This window comes from Zootoca vivipara, chromosome 6 (genome assembly GCF_965207765.1).
Source record: "Zootoca vivipara chromosome 6, rZooViv2.hap1.1, whole genome shotgun sequence".
NCBI lineage: Eukaryota > Metazoa > Chordata > Lepidosauria > Squamata > Lacertidae > Zootoca > Zootoca vivipara.
Genome location: NC_142589.1, coordinates 80,389,820 through 80,405,384, shown reverse-complemented (window position 1 = coordinate 80,405,384; position 15,565 = coordinate 80,389,820). Strand labels below are relative to the sequence as shown.

At 42.4% G+C, this 15,565-nt stretch overlaps 1 protein-coding gene across 1 annotated transcript; it reads left to right on the top strand.

Moving 5' to 3' along the window:
• The first annotated feature begins 934 nt into the window (after positions 1-934).
• LOC118077422 (cytochrome P450 2C20-like) lies at positions 935-14,468 on the top strand. The gene is made up of 9 exons (XM_060275491.2): positions 935-1,154; positions 3,797-3,959; positions 4,523-4,672; positions 6,268-6,428; positions 6,707-6,883; positions 7,446-7,587; positions 10,053-10,240; positions 12,775-12,916; positions 13,133-14,468. Exons 1-9 carry the CDS (start codon positions 978-980, stop codon positions 13,312-13,314), a joined length of 1,482 nt encoding a protein of 493 aa, XP_060131474.2. The 5' UTR covers positions 935-977; the 3' UTR covers positions 13,315-14,468.
• The last annotated feature ends 1,097 nt before the right edge of the window (positions 14,469-15,565 follow it).

Genomic DNA, 15,565 nt, shown 5'->3' with positions numbered 1-15,565 from the left:
AGGAATGAGATCTTGGGGTCATCCTAGGCAGCTCCAGGAAGATGTTGACTCAGGGTGTTGTGGCTATGAAGGAGGCAAATTTCAAGCTAGGGACTATCAGGAAATGAAAATAAAATTGCCAATATCATAATGTTATTATGTCAATCTATGATGTCACTATATTAGGAATACAATGTACAGTTCTGGTGGCCTCATCTCATAAAAGACATTGTTGATAATGCCTTAAATAAACTTTTATTCATTCAGGTTCCAGATTCCAAGGAGTTAGATTTTTGTTGTGTGTGTGTGGGGGGGGAGGACAGCCAAAGTTGTTGAGTGTTTTTTAGAGGATCCGCCAAAGTCATTGAGGTTTTTTTAGGGGAACGCAAGGGTAAAAATAGGGGTTGGCTATATGGCAATGAGCACGCATCCTGATTTGATTACAAGGCCTTCACACACCTTCCCGACAATGTTGGTTCGTTCCACACTTTGCAATGCGCTTTCCTGTTGCTTTCCAAACTGCAAAAAGGACCCCTCCTTCTTTTTAAAGTGAATTTGGTACTTTAATACACTTCATTTGCACAGATTTAAAGTTCTGACTCTGTCCTACATAATACTGAGATGCTGCAGGCATCTTGAGTTTCTAATCTAAAAGTCAGATACTTGCTTATTTCCTTGACATCTGATGGGAAGGCGTTCCGAAAGGTGGGTGCCACTACGGAGAAGGCCCTTTGCTGCAGGCATCTTGAGTTTCTAATTTCTAATCTCCCTTCCTCATTCATGGACAGTTAGGGAGAGTCCCAGAGGGGCATGTAACTTTCTTGCATTGCCCGGAAATGCTTGTGCAAGTCGAAATTCCTGAATTACAGGTTTTTATTCTTTCTGCTTGCACCATCTCTGTGAGGGGATTTATAGGCAGTGCTTGGAATGCCCATCCACTTCTTTGCAGAACCAAAGTACCAGGAGCAGCAAAGTCAACGAGGGCCGTCAGCTGCCAAATGGGCCTTTTGGGAGTGTTGCCCTTCTTGCTGGTCTCCTGCATCACCTTCTTGCTTATCCTAATCTGGAGGAGAGATGCCACAAAGGGCAAACTGCCCCCAGGCCCCACCCCATTGCCTTTGCTAGGCAACTTGCTCCAGTTGAATATTCGGGACATCGTCGCGTCTTTTAATAAGGTGAGTGTGGGTCTCTGCTACGTAGCATTGGGGGGGCAAGGGGCTGATTGTTTATTTCCTTGACATCTGATGGGAGGGCGTTCCACAGGGCGGGTGCCACTACCGAGAAGGCCCTCTGCCTGGTTCCCTGTAACTTTGCTTCTCGCAATGAGGGAACCACCAGAAGGCCCTCGGAGGTGGACCTCAGTGTCCGAGCAGAACGATGGGGGGTGGAGACGCTCCTTCAGGTATACTGGTGTTTCAAGTGTTCAGGATCTTTCCTTTGCTGCACCACCTGATAATGTTTCAATACAAGTAGTTATTTTTTCCTGTTATCAGCAAGTAGCTGCTTGGGAGCTCATGGGCTGCTTCTTAGCTTTAACATTTTGTCCAAATTTTATAAATATTTTTTATTAAGTTTTACATAATGAATTCCAATTAAAACATATCACAATCACCTTACATTTAGCAGTCTCAGAATCCCTTGACTTCCTCCCGCCCTTCTCTGGTTTCCATTTCCCATCTCTTTTTATTCAACTTATCTATCTATCTATCTATCTATCTATCTATCTATCTATATCCATAATTCAACTTTTGATATTGTTGTTGTGGTTTAGTCATTTAGTCGTGTCCGACTCTTCGTGATCCCATGGACCAGAGCACGCCAGGCACTCCTGTCTTCCACTGCCTCCCGCAGTTTGGTCAAACTCATGTTCGTAGCTTCGAGAAGACTGTCCAACCATCTCGTCCTCTGTCATCCACTTCTCCTAGTGCTTTTTGATATATCTATTATAATACTTTTGATATATCTATTATTTAACTTTTCCTTTATATTTTATCCTTTACAAGTATTACTCCAATCCCGCCAAAGTTTTTAGCTGTTTATAATGTTCTTTTAAATAAACTATACATTTTCTCCCTTCTTTCTTAAACTTCTTCTCGTCCTGGTCTCTGATTCTCCCAGTCAATTTCACCATTTTGGCATAGTCCATCGTCTTCATCAGCCATTCTTCTCTGGTTGGAACTTTGTCTTCTTTCCATCTCTGGGCCAGTAGTATTCTTGCTGCTGTCATAGCATACATAAATAGTCTTTTCTGCTCTTTTGGAATCTCTGTACCTATAATGCCTAGAAAAAAGCCTCTGTTTCTTTCACAAAAGTTATTTTAAACATTATTTTGATCTCATTATATATAATTTCCCAGAATGCTTTTGTTACCTTGCACGCCCACCACAGCAGCTAAGAGAGAGAATGGCTGCTGGCTAGGGCTTTTCTCTGCCAGCTAATCCATCTGATCTGCATTTCTCATCTGCATGTCTGGAGGAACAGGAAACTGACCTGGTCAGGTGTTCCTCCAGGTGTTTCTCCAAGTGGACACTCTAGGAACTGTTGTGACTTGTCTGCTCCCAGTATTCCATCCCACACCCTTGTCACCTTCCCTGGCATCTATCTTTTGGGGGTGGTGGTGGCAGAGGCTCAGGAGCCTACGAGGTGTGTTTGTTTCCATTCTTTAACCTTTCTGCTGAGGCTGCCACTTCCAGGCTCCCAGGGTCTCAGGACTGGGCAGGCTGGGAGCTGGGGGGCGTCTGCTCCTGGTGACGCTTCATTAGGTGAGCCTCAGTTCTCAATCAATGTGCTGGGAGATTGATATCTGTACTGAATCCTCTTTTCTTATCTACTTTAAACACTTCATTTATTTGGTAGTATTGCAACCAACCTGTAACTAGCTGTCTTATGTCTTCCATATTTTTTAATTTCAATTGCTGTTCTCTTTCAATGAGCAGCTCTTTATAAGCTGCCGATTCTGCTCTTGCATTAACTTTTTCAATTGGTGAGAGCCACCATGGGGTTTTCTGTTCTAACAATTTTTAAAACTTTCCCCATACACTATAAATTGCATTTCTTATTACATGATTTAAAAACCTTTATGCACTTTGGTCTTCTCATACCACAAATATGCATGCCATCCAAATCTGTTATCATGACCTTCAAGTCTAAAATATCTGTGTTTTTCCACGTTATCCATTCCTTTAGCCAGCAGAGACAGGATGCCTCATAATACAATTTTAAATCTGGCAGAGAGAAGCCCCATCTTTCTTTATCATCTGTTAATAATTTATATTTATTCCTTGGTTTCTTCCCCTGCAAGATAAATTTAGTTATATATTTTGCCATTGCTTGAAGTCCCCCTCCCCCCTCCCCACTGGCCACAGGTATTGTCTGAAATAAAAACAACATTTTTGGCAATACATTATCTTTATAACAGAAATTCTTCCCCAAAGTGATAAATTCATTCTTCCTCCAAATTCCTCTTTATCTCTTTCCCAGTTGTTCTATAATTATCCTTAAATATATTTATATTCTTAACAGTTAGCCATACACCCCAATATTTCATCTTTTTTCCAAAGGATAATTGCATTGCTAGTTGTAATTCATTATTACTTTTTCAGTCATATTTTTAACCATTACTTCTGTATTATTTTTATTTAACTTAAAACCTGCTACATGTCCAAACTCGTGTATTTTATCCAACACCCTAGGTATACTAATGGGTTTTCCACTGTTATTACAAGGTCATATGGAAATGCTCTTAATTTATATTCTTTGCACCCACTTTTTGTCCCAATTTTAAGCACTAAGGTGTGATTGATTGATCTCTTGGCAGCTCCGGAAGCAGTATGGTCCAATCTTCACTGTCTACAAGGGCTCCCGGCCAATTGTGGTGCTGTGCGGTTATGAAGTCATCAAGGAAGCACTTGTGGATAACGCAGAAACATTTGGAGGAAGGGGACAAATACAGGCCTTGGATGACTCCTTGTCGAAATACGGTGGGAGAAATTTGCCTTGCAACGTTAGAGGAAGGCAATTAATTGATTGATTGATTAATTAATATGTTTACCACCCTATCCCAATAAACCTCAGAGTAGTTCAGGAAGGCATTTGCATGCAGAATGTCCCAACTGCAGTCTTTGGCATTTGCTCGAGACCCTGGAGAGCGGCTGCCAATCAGTTTGCTGAGTTAGATGGACCAGAGGGTTGGACCAGAAGACCAGGGGGATTCCTTCCAACTCTATGTATCTAAGGAAGATTCCTATGTTCCTTTTCTTCCTATTATCCCTTTCTGGCTTTGTGAATGTGCTGGGAGTGATGGGAGAAAAGGGTGAAGCTTAAAAAATCACGAGGAGTCTGAAGAGAGGTGCAGGCATGAATTTGTCTTGTTCGGTTGTGCCATCTCCAGGGGTAGCACTACAAGACTTAATCTACCCCTCCTTCACTTTCACCTCCTTTATTTTTCTTATTTTACTGCTCTGCTACTCCTTTCACTCTGTCATTTTACTCTTCTGGTGTTTTCCCTGTTGCCTTCTCTGATTTGTGGAGTCTCCATTTCCAGGAGTGGTTCCAACCAACGGGGAACGGTGGAGGCAGCTCCGTCGCTTCTCCCTCTTAACACTGAGGAACTTTGGGATGGGGAAAAGATCCATCGAGGAGCGGATCCAGGAGGAGGCCCAGTTCCTGGTGCAAGTTCTGCAGAAAACGGAAGGTGAATGTTCTTGCCACTCATCTATGCTTTCCCTCAACAGAGTGAAAAGGTTTAATCAAGTAGTCAAGGATTGCTCTTTTTTTCTAAGAAAAAAGGATTGCTATTTTTCCTAAGAAAACAAAATGGAATTCTGCTCAGATTTGGCGAATCTCCCAGATACAAGGTGTTTGCCTTTTGATTCTTTTTCTGAATGTGGGCTGGCACTCTTAATCCTTTCATCTTCTTAAAGCTAGGGCTGCCAGACACCTGTATTTTCCCAGACACAACTGGGATTTGGGCGGCAGACTGGCATCCAGGCAGATTTTTGGTAAATTGGCAAAACGTCTAGGAAAACCCAGATGTACGGCAAGGGGAACAATTTTTTTTAAAAAAATTCATTAAATTAACAAAAAGCCCCAGAATGTAATATTTTGGGGGAGGTGTTCCCCCAAAGCTCAACAACTTTGTCTGGATCTTCACTTTGGGGAATATGGCAACCCTACTAAAAAGCCCATTCATGATTTTTAAGTGAGTTGAGTTTTATTGTAAAGTATTGGAGCCTCAGCTTCACGATCTGTCCTTCCAGTGAGCACTCAGGGCTGATTTCCTTCAGAATGGATAGGTTTGATCTTCTTGCAGTCTATGGGACTCTCAAGAGTCTCCCCCAGCACCAGAATTCAAAAGCATCAATTCTTTGGTGATCAACCTTCTTTATGGTCCAGCTCTGACTTCCATACATCACTACTGGGAAAACCATAGCTTTAACTATACGGACCTTTGTCGGCAAGGTGATTTCTCTGCTTATTAAGGAGATCACTGTAGCTTTAAGGAATTCCAGATCTTGTAGCCTGCTCCTTTCAAGAGGGGCCTGCCCAAGATGGATCCCAGTATTTCTTCTTCCTTCTTCTTCCCAGCAATCCTTGCTGAAGTCTCCCTTTTTGTGTCACCTCACACCCGGTTACCCTGTCAATCTTCCATATCCCCAGTCTCTGTTCACACCTCAAGGCAAGGGGCGGGGGGCAGTTCACAAATTACAGAGGAAGGAAAGGAATAGAACCACAGCAACACCACCATGTTGGTTAAATGAGGCTGGTTATCTCACAACCTTGCTATGTACTGCACAGATGTAGATATCTGAACAGCCAGAGTTTGCCCACTCTGCAGCAGCCATTTTCCAGCAGAAACTATGCAGGGAGGGAGGGAGGGAGGGAGGGTGAGCGGAGAAAACAGAGTGTAGTAAGGATTGGACGAATCCGCTTTTGCTTTGTCTCTCTTTTGCTGGTTAACTGCAGCCATTTCAAGTAGAAACTATGAAGAGGTGTGGGGGCCAGAGACACTGGACAAATCACAGATCAGAAATGATCCCATAGGAAAGAATGGAATTTTTCAGCCCATTATGTGAACACTCGCTTAAGGTACTATTTCTGGGGAATACCTTGGGTTTGGAAAGCGGGACATATGTGTACTAAATCTCGTCTATGAATGGTTTTAGGAAAAGTTAAGTAAAAAGGAGGCTGGCAGTGTCCACAGCATGCAAATCTACATATGGCAGACACAGGCCTCAGAGGCTACCCAGTAAATACACACTCCATTTGTACCATTTCCCCCCTCCGCAGGGCACCCATTTGATCCAACCATTCACCTCAGTCATGCCGTCTCTAACGTCATCTGCTCCATTGTTTTTGGCAACCGGTTTGAATATGAGGACAAGAACTTCATCTTTTTACTTGACACGATAAAGAAATCCTTCTCAGTTCTGTTGTCCACCTGGGTACAGGTAAGGAAGTGGAGGGAGGGGGTTCAAGTCCTAAAACTGGTCTCTTGGATTTCACAGGCTGCTTCCTGTATAACCACAGGAAGTAAGGAAGAGTGTTAGCTGTTTCATGCCCTCAGCTGCCTCTCCCTATATTTTTCGTGAGCCTAATTGCTCATTTTGCTTCTGGTGGATGGGACATACGGTAGTTCAGGAGCTGAATATTAAGGTCCAGGCCATGGGATGCATGGCAATAAGGAAGGGTAGGTCTTGATGGGGCTCCATGTCCTTTTTCTTCACAGATCTGCAATTTTTTCCCAAGCTTAATGCGGATCCTGCCTGGGCCTCAGCATAAACTGCCCAGGTACATGAAGAAGTTAATAAACTTCATCTCTCAGAGGGTCAAGATGCACCAGGACTCCTTTGATCCAAATTGCCCCCGGGACTTCATTGACTGCTTCCTGGCCAAAATGGAGCAGGTAGGAGTATTTGGAATTTGTATGCTAATACTATTCTTTTATGACTTTGTTGTGTCTTCCTCATCTCCTCTGTGACTTGAGGACCTTTGTGGTCCCTTCCAACCTTACAATTCCATGATTCCCTAGGTTCTACAAAGCTCTCCCTAGCTCTCATTTCTTTTGTAGAAGACACAACTGGGGAACCAGCACAACATCCTAAATATGCCCCCAAACACCTGCCACCACTCTTTGAATTAACACCTCCCCTGCTCAATGGCTAGCTTCTACCTGCACAGTTGACCATTTGCTGTAGTTTCAGCTGGTTCTTGAGCTTGTGAGTTTCCCATTGGCATCTGGTTGGTCATTGTGTGAACAGGATGCTGGACTTGATTGGGCAGCAGGATGCTGCTTCTCATACCTCTGTAACTCAGCGATATTTTTTACAAGTCTATCCTGTGATACTTTGAATCAGATTGGAAAGGAAATCTTGCCAGCCAGCCTTCCATAAAACCTTTCTGTAGACGTACAAATTAGCCCCAGGTTTGATAACCTTGCCCTCTTCTTCTTCTTCTTTCCGTGTCAGGAGAAATCAAACCCAGCTTCAGAATTCATTCATGAAAACCTGGTTGCTACAGTTCTCGACCTATTCTTTGCAGGGACAGATACAACAGGCAACACCATCCTACAGGGGCTTGTTGTCCTCCTCCGACACCCAGAAATGGAAGGTAAACAAAACCCAAGATCAAATCTGTCTGGCTAACTCTTGTTTCCTGTCTGTTTGGATGGCTGATGGGTTCCACTCTTGCTAAATAAACCAGGACTCTCTTTCCCAGGTCTAACTCATGGGATTTTCTCCCTTCCACTGAGTCAGAACCCCAGTTCCTTCCTTTGATCACACTGGGACTTATAGGAACCAACTTGAAGAAAATATTGGAGGAGGGCAACCAGGGTTTTTATTCCAGGGGGAACTCACAGGAACTCAGTTCAGACACTTCTCAGCTGGCTGACATTTCCATTCTAAGAGAACATGGTGAGTTCCAGCACCTCTTCTATATATATATAAAAATGTAGGCCTTGCGTACGCGGAGGTAACAGCCTTACTCCGTAACTGCTGAACCGTAATGTAACAAATTTGGACACAGCGTACCTTGCCCATCAGGGAGGGATCTGGCCTGATTTTCCCCCAAAAAAACTACACCTTTCACACCTACAATAATGATTGAACACCAAAAAAAGTGGCGCCCAAATTAGACGTCACCACCAGAAGCTCTGAAGACTCCACCAGCATCCACAAGCTGCGCCGCCAGATGACATCACAAAATTCCACAGCCACCAAAACGGCCATTCCACCTCCAAAGCCCAAGCCCAAAGCCTCTCCCAGCGGCTGCATTAATAAACACCTGGCAGTATTAGGCAGTCATTCATCATTTCCCCTAACACACACTTGGGGACACGGCGAGGGGTTTTTGCTTTTTAATTTAGTGAGCGTTGTGTCACATACGAGGCTACAGTGGCCATTTTAAGTAAGGGCAGTCGTGCCCCTTTTAACCTAGGCTTTATACTATGACTGATTGCCTGGCTCTGCGTCTTTAAAAAAACAACAACCATGCACTTTCTCTCTCCAGTTTAAGTCCTCAGATATTTGCAGTGGCCACTTCCCCCCCCCCCCCGATTTACAACCCCCTACCTTCCCCTCGCCACTTACTGGGTTTTTTTTATGGAACAGAACAGCTCGGGCGCTTCGGAATGCACCTTCTGTTGTTTCGGGGCTGTGGGGCTTCGCTATTTGACCCCCACCCGTAGGGATTTTTAAAGTAGTTCTCTGGGTCCCTGGTTGCATCATCACCCCCGATCCTTTTCTTTGCCCAAACAGACCTCTCCCCACCTTCCTCAACACCAAATACTCCTCAATTATACCCACAATAAAACCATAAAAATAAAATAAAAAACATTACAAACAACACATTAAAAAAACAAAATACATCCCATCCTACATTCCAAAAATATCTAAATAATCTAAACAAAACAAACAAACAAACAAACAAACAAACAAACCACAAAACACACAACAACGTCGAAAGCATACAATACCCACCAAAATAAACGACAACCCCAAAAGTAAAATTAAACAATAGTAACTTCTGCTTCTCATGTTCTTATTTCAAAAAAAACATTAATCTATATATATCAAAATGTTCACGATGCGTGCGCAGGGGGCCAATGTATGGAGAGAGAGGGGAGAGGGGACAACACTCCCTGGGGACAACAGAGGGCTCAGACAAAAGTAAATACTGGGAAATAGAACCCAGAAACAGACAGTTCCTTCTCCAAGGGTGGGGGCCAATGTAGGAAGATACTGGGGGAGGGGCCAACACTCCCCAGGGACAACAGAGGGCTCAGACAAAAGTGTGTGCTGGGAAACAGAACCCAAAAGCTGACAGTTCCTTCTCCAAAGGTGGGGGCCCAAGTATAGAAGTGCAGTGGGGAGGGAGCGACACTCCGCGGGGAGAACAGAGGGCTCAGACAAAAGTGCATGCTGGGAAACAGAACCCAGAAGCACACAGTTCCTTCTCCAAGGGTGGGGGCCAAGGTATGGAGAAACAGGAGGAGGGGCCAACACTCCCCGGAGACAACAGAGGGCTCAGACGGGGGTGGGGTGGGGGGAGGAGGGGGTTCGATAGATCATGAGTCAGGACAGGGTGGGGCCAGTCACAGGGATGAACTGGGGGTGGGGGGAGGGGGCAGGATAAGTCATGTGTCCGGACAGAGTGGGGGGAATCACAGGAAAGAACCACAGCAACGCCTGGCCAGGCCAGCTAGTTTTCTATAAAAACAGCACTGAGGGCAACCCTCCACTCCTGTACTTCCCCTACCCCCACACTACTGCAGAGCACACCTTCTTTTGCCATGTGCAACTGTCTGTAGGCCTCTCCTGCTCCCTGACTGTGTGCAAGAAAGGTCTTTTCCATCTCCTTCTACATTCTTCTGTTAACCGGAGAAGCCAGAGAACAAACCTTCTACATGCAAAGCAGGAAGTGCATCTTGCTCATACTTTCTTTGCTGCCTTGATATTAAATTGATGTAGTGTGTTACAAACTCCTAAACTACTGAGCCATGATTCTTCCTCCTATAACTATATCTAACAATTCCTAATTGCATGTTAGCTCTAATCCCACCGTATTGTTTATAGCAAACATTCAAGAGGAGATTGAGCGGGTCATTGGGAGGAACCGCAGCCCCTCCTATGAGGACCGCAATCAGATGCCCTACACAGAAGCCTTCATCAATGAGATCCAGCGATTTCTAGACCTCTCCCCATTGGCAGTTCCTCATTTAGTCACCCAGGAAGCACATTTCCGAGGGTTCACCATTCCGAAGGTAAAGCGAGTTGTGTGGCTAACAGAAATATTAGTTCAGATTCACGCCTGCAGCTTAGGGCTTATCCACACTTACCTTTTGCCCCACTCTTTCCAGACAAACGTCTGCGTTTAAAAGCTCCATGTTTGGGTTTTGTTGTTGTTTGCTGCACAAAAACCTGCTCTTTGCCACTCAGTTTGAGAAATATACAACCAACAATAAACCAAAGTCATGTATAACTATGCGTATACCATACAACAAAACGTGACCGGCTGATGAATAATAATTCCGATATCATATACTCTATAGACGACAATTATAGAAAGCATGCAAATAGATTAGGGCAAATGTACAATACAATATAGACCAAAATAAAGCAATGCACATACAATAATATATCCATACTTAAAGCTCCATAATGCGTATGCAAGTTCATGTATGAAAATTCATATGAAGATACAAAAAGTCCGGTGCTGACCACACAAATTACGTGTTAGCTCCAAAAGGATGATGAAGCATAATCTGGCGATGTTGTATGCAGTGTTGTAACAGACCGAAGCATAGGTGTGACGTATCCGCGAAGGATAGTAGCAAACAAGAGGACAAGGATATCCGGATTATCATCCCTGTTTCGCCATTGTGGTTTCATCAGCAGTGGGAGTACTAAATAATATTATGAAGAAACATAGAATCATATATCTAACATATATACCCAGCCTTCAAAAGAATATTATAAAGAAACATGGAATCATATATCAAACATATCAAACCTACAAGAGAAAATTAATATTTACATACCGGTCATAGAAAATGTATAAACAGAGACCTAGCAGGTACTCTGAAGACTTCAGTAAAAATTTCTTATACAAACTGAGGATATATATGCACATACATGTAATGCCTCTGAGAGTTACAGGTGTTACTAAATTTCAGGCTCTTGTAGATTTTTTAAAGGAACCACAGGCACAATTATATAAATGGTGTACAGAAGATAGGACCACAATTTATATATTCCATTTGTTTATATAAGTTGTGGTCCTATCTTCTGTACACCATATATTATTGTATGTGCATTGCTTTATTTTGGTCTATATTATATCATACATTTGCCCTAATCTATTTGCATGCTTTCTATAATTGTCGTCTACAGAGTATGTGATATCGGAATTATTATTCATCAGCCGGTCACGTTTTGTTGTATGGTATACTCAGTTTGAGCAAACATCAATTTGGGTTTTCTGTGGGTTTCCATTTGCTCCGACTGAGCTTTAAAGAGTGGGTTTTCACATGGAAATTTCCCAAGCAGCAACAACAACATGAAGAACAAGAACACAACACTCAGACACAGAGCACGTACCGTGCCTGGAAAGAGCAGAGGAAAGGTAAGTTTGGATAAGACCTTAGAGATGGAGGTGTGCACGTCTGCTTTCCAAATAACAGCTAGGAATTCACATCACCATGAGTTCAAAACCTACGGTGGCCCAGATGTAGAGGAAGCAGATGGAGGAAGCATCTAGAGGAAGAAGAAGCTGTCAGTTTGCAGCACCGAAGGACTAAGTGGAGAGGCAAGATATCCACAGTTCAGATTTCCTCTTATTGCCTAAAAGCAATCCCTCATCAGTGGGAAGGGACTCTAGTAGGGCAGTGATGTACATCAGTATACATCATTACATCCTATAAAAACTGCACTAACCTACCTTAGATTACTTCGGCCATCTTTGCTCCTATATTTGAAGTAGTAATGCTAGTATTTTAAAGGAAACATAAGAAGAACCTGCTTGATGAGGCCAGAGGCCCAACAAGTCCAGCACCTTCAACCCACAGATGCCCATGTGAAGCGTACATGCAGAACTGGAGCACAAGAGCCCTCTCCCCGCTTGTGTCAGCCCAGCCACTGTTGCTTTGAGGCATGCTCCCTTTGACAGTGGAGGGAGTGTTGGGGTGAGACATGCATTCCCACAAAGAACACTCAAAGTTGCTAAAAGTTACTGGAAGTTTCCAGTAGCTGTGAGAATCCTGGTTTGTTTACACCGGGGGCAAGGTCATCCCGGTGAGAACTGTTCCTACACATGCACAGCTTCTGTGCTGGAGAAGGAGAGATTGTTTCATTTGTACTCCACTCTCAAACTGGAAGGATGCAATCCGGAGAGGTGGGGTCTTGAGGTGGTCTTGCAGCTACCCAGGGCAAGGCCTGCAATGTTTTAACTGAACCTCTATATCAGGGCTCCCATAGAAGCTTGTTTTCCTGTATAGTTCTGTAACGGTTTCGAATGGTTTCAGGAGTCGAACAGACTCTCGGAACGGATTAAGTTCGAGAACCAACTGTATGCTCCTGGCTCCTGCCAAGCCAAGAGACTCTTTCCAGGGCCAGGCCACATGTAGTGATTCAGATAAATTGAATGATTACCTATTGAGCGTACCATCCCCTAATCAGCAGAGCATTGTCCAGTCCTTAAGGGATTTGAATTAGGAATAAAGGCAGGCTAAAGAGGAAATATCTGAACTGGGTTGCTTGCAATAACCGTTGCCCCCGGGGTCTCTGCTTTCCTCTGCAGGGCACCACCGTTATTCCTTTCCTGTCATCCATCATGAAGAGCTCCCAGTACTATGAGACACCCAGGAAGTTCAATCCTGGCCACTTCCTGGATGAAAACGGGGCCTTCAAGAAGGTGGATGCCTTCCTGCCATTCGGAGCAGGTGATGGACCTCTGTTTATTGCGTCAAGAATGGAGAGAAATGGCAAATGGGAGGGCAGGCTTGGCTTAACCTTAGGGGGAATCTAAGGATCTGTAGTGGGATGGAGAGGGGGATGCAAACAAAGAGAAAAAAATGTTGGACTGTATGGCCTGGGAGATATTGGATTAGGACTCACCCTGTATATATAAATGGAACTCCTGTTTCTTGCTTTTCCAGGAAAAAGAGTCTGTCCTGGTGAAGGTTTGGCCCGTATGGAGATCTTCGTAATCCTTACAACGCTGTTGCAAAACTTCCATCTGAAAGCGTCCAAGCAGCATGAAGAAATAGACATTGCACCAGTAGTGGAAAGTAATGGACATGTTCCACGGCGTTATCAACTTTGTGTGGTTCCACGGTGAATGGTCGTTGAGACAAGAGAGCTGAGATTTCTGGGGGACTCAGGGGACTCTCCCTTGTGTGTGTTTCTTCTTAATCTGAAATCTTTCTGTCTCTCTGATTTGGTGATAATATTGACACAATAAAGGTTTGTGTCTTAATAACTCCTTTGAAAATCTCTTTCACTAGAAAGCCTTCTGTATAGATTTCAGTACTGTATAAACGTTTTGTGGTTGAAAAACTAAATAACTAAATAACTAACATGCTTTATGCATAGATCTCTGCCTATTCTGAATTTCTTCTGTTTCTGATTGTTCTCAAGGTGGAAAAAGGTAAATTGATAATTACCCAGGAGAAGAAAAAATTGAATATGAAGGAAATTGGGGGGAAAGTTGAGGTATTAAATTTGAAACTCAATCAGGCAAATGAGAAGAATTTAGACTTGCTAAAAGAGCTTGATAATCCACAATGTAAACCTAGTCTTAACCTTAAGGAATTCCAAAAGGGGATAAGGTGGAAGCTCTTGTACATATAGTCTCAGTATTCTGTTTTAGTATACATATACATTCTAAGTCAAAGAAAATAAGAGATACAAAGGCAAAAATGTCCTTCCTTAGAACAAGTCAAATGATAATGAAAGGATTTAGGGTTAGGAATCATGGAATGGCCCCTCCAGACATTATTTTTACTGAGCATTGTTCATGATCTGTGCTCATGGTGCAATTGGGGAGGTTATATGGGATCATGCTTTCAGTACTGTTTGCTCGTGAATGCTTACAGGCATTCATATTTTATTGTCTGCATGGTGACCCTCCCCACTAGAAGCGATATCCTTAAAAAACCGAATATGAGAAATGATTGGAGGAAGCGACATATAAACAACCGGAAGTATTTTTTTTTAATATTTAAAGTTTTCTTCTTTTTTTGGTTTTTTGTTTTTGTTCATTCTGGGTTCCCTTTATGATTTTGTATATTTTTGTATAATTTGTATATGTTTTCTTTTGTATGTTATGCTTTCTTTTGAATATAATTTTGGAGATTTATATAATTTACTTTTTTGAATGATTGTTGAAGGATTGGTTTTCCTTTTCCTTTTCCATCTTTTTATCTGTATTTGCTATATTTGTTATATTTTTAAAGAATTGAAATAAAGATGTTTTAAAATTAAAAAAGGTCAGATTTTGATTATATTATTGTCTTCTTTCAGCAAATCTCTATAGGTTATCTAATCTCCTTTCATATTTAATTTTTTAACTGAAAAGGCTTCCTGGGTGTTTTCCTTTCAAACAAGTCTTTATATCTCATCCATACTTCATATAATGGTCTTTTTATAATATGATTTAAGAAATCCTGATGTACTTTAACCTTTCCATACCATAGCTATGCGTGCCACCCAAACCTGTTTGCGAACCCTTCCAGGTCTAGAACATCGGTGTTATCAAATTTCATCCATTCCCTCAACCATGTTATACAAGCAGCTTCATAATAGAGTTTGAGGTCAGGTAGGGAGAATCCGCCTCTTTCTCTTCTATCAGTTAACAACTTAAATTTTATCTTGGGCTTCTTCCCTTGCCACACAAACCTTGAGATTTTTTTCTGCCATTCCTTAAACTGTCCTAATCCTGTAATTACTGGAATGGTTTGAAACAAATATAATAGTTTGGGTAACACCTTCATTTTAACCACGGCTATTCTTCCCAAAACGACACCTTCAGTCTATTCCATATGTCTAAATTTCTTTTGATTTCTTTCCATATTATTACATAATTTTCTTTAAATAGATTTATATTCTTTGGAAATAACCATATACCTAGATATTTAACTTTCTTTACCACCTTGATTTCCATTTCCTTCTGTAGTTGGTCGGTTAATTCCTCATTCATATTTTTAACCATCATTTTTGTTTTAGCTTTTTAAATTTTAAATCCTGCTAGAGATCCAAATTCTTCAATTATTTGCAGCACTACTATCCCGCTAGTTTGGGTTTCTTGTAATGTTATTCCCGTAACAGCTCTTGTATGTCTTAATTTTTGTAACAATACCTCAAGCACAGATATGAAAAGTGAGGAATGTCGCGTGGGTAGTCCAGTATAAATCCCTCGGGAATGCATTATTATTGTATAAATGACACGTTGCAGAATACACCCACAAAAAAGCACCAGTCCAGAGAGATATCTTAAATTCCAGACAACAAAGCTTAGTTCAAAAATGTCAGGTGCTGCCCCACTTCATCAGGAGAAAGATTTGGAGAGGGAGACACTATATCAGTGACAA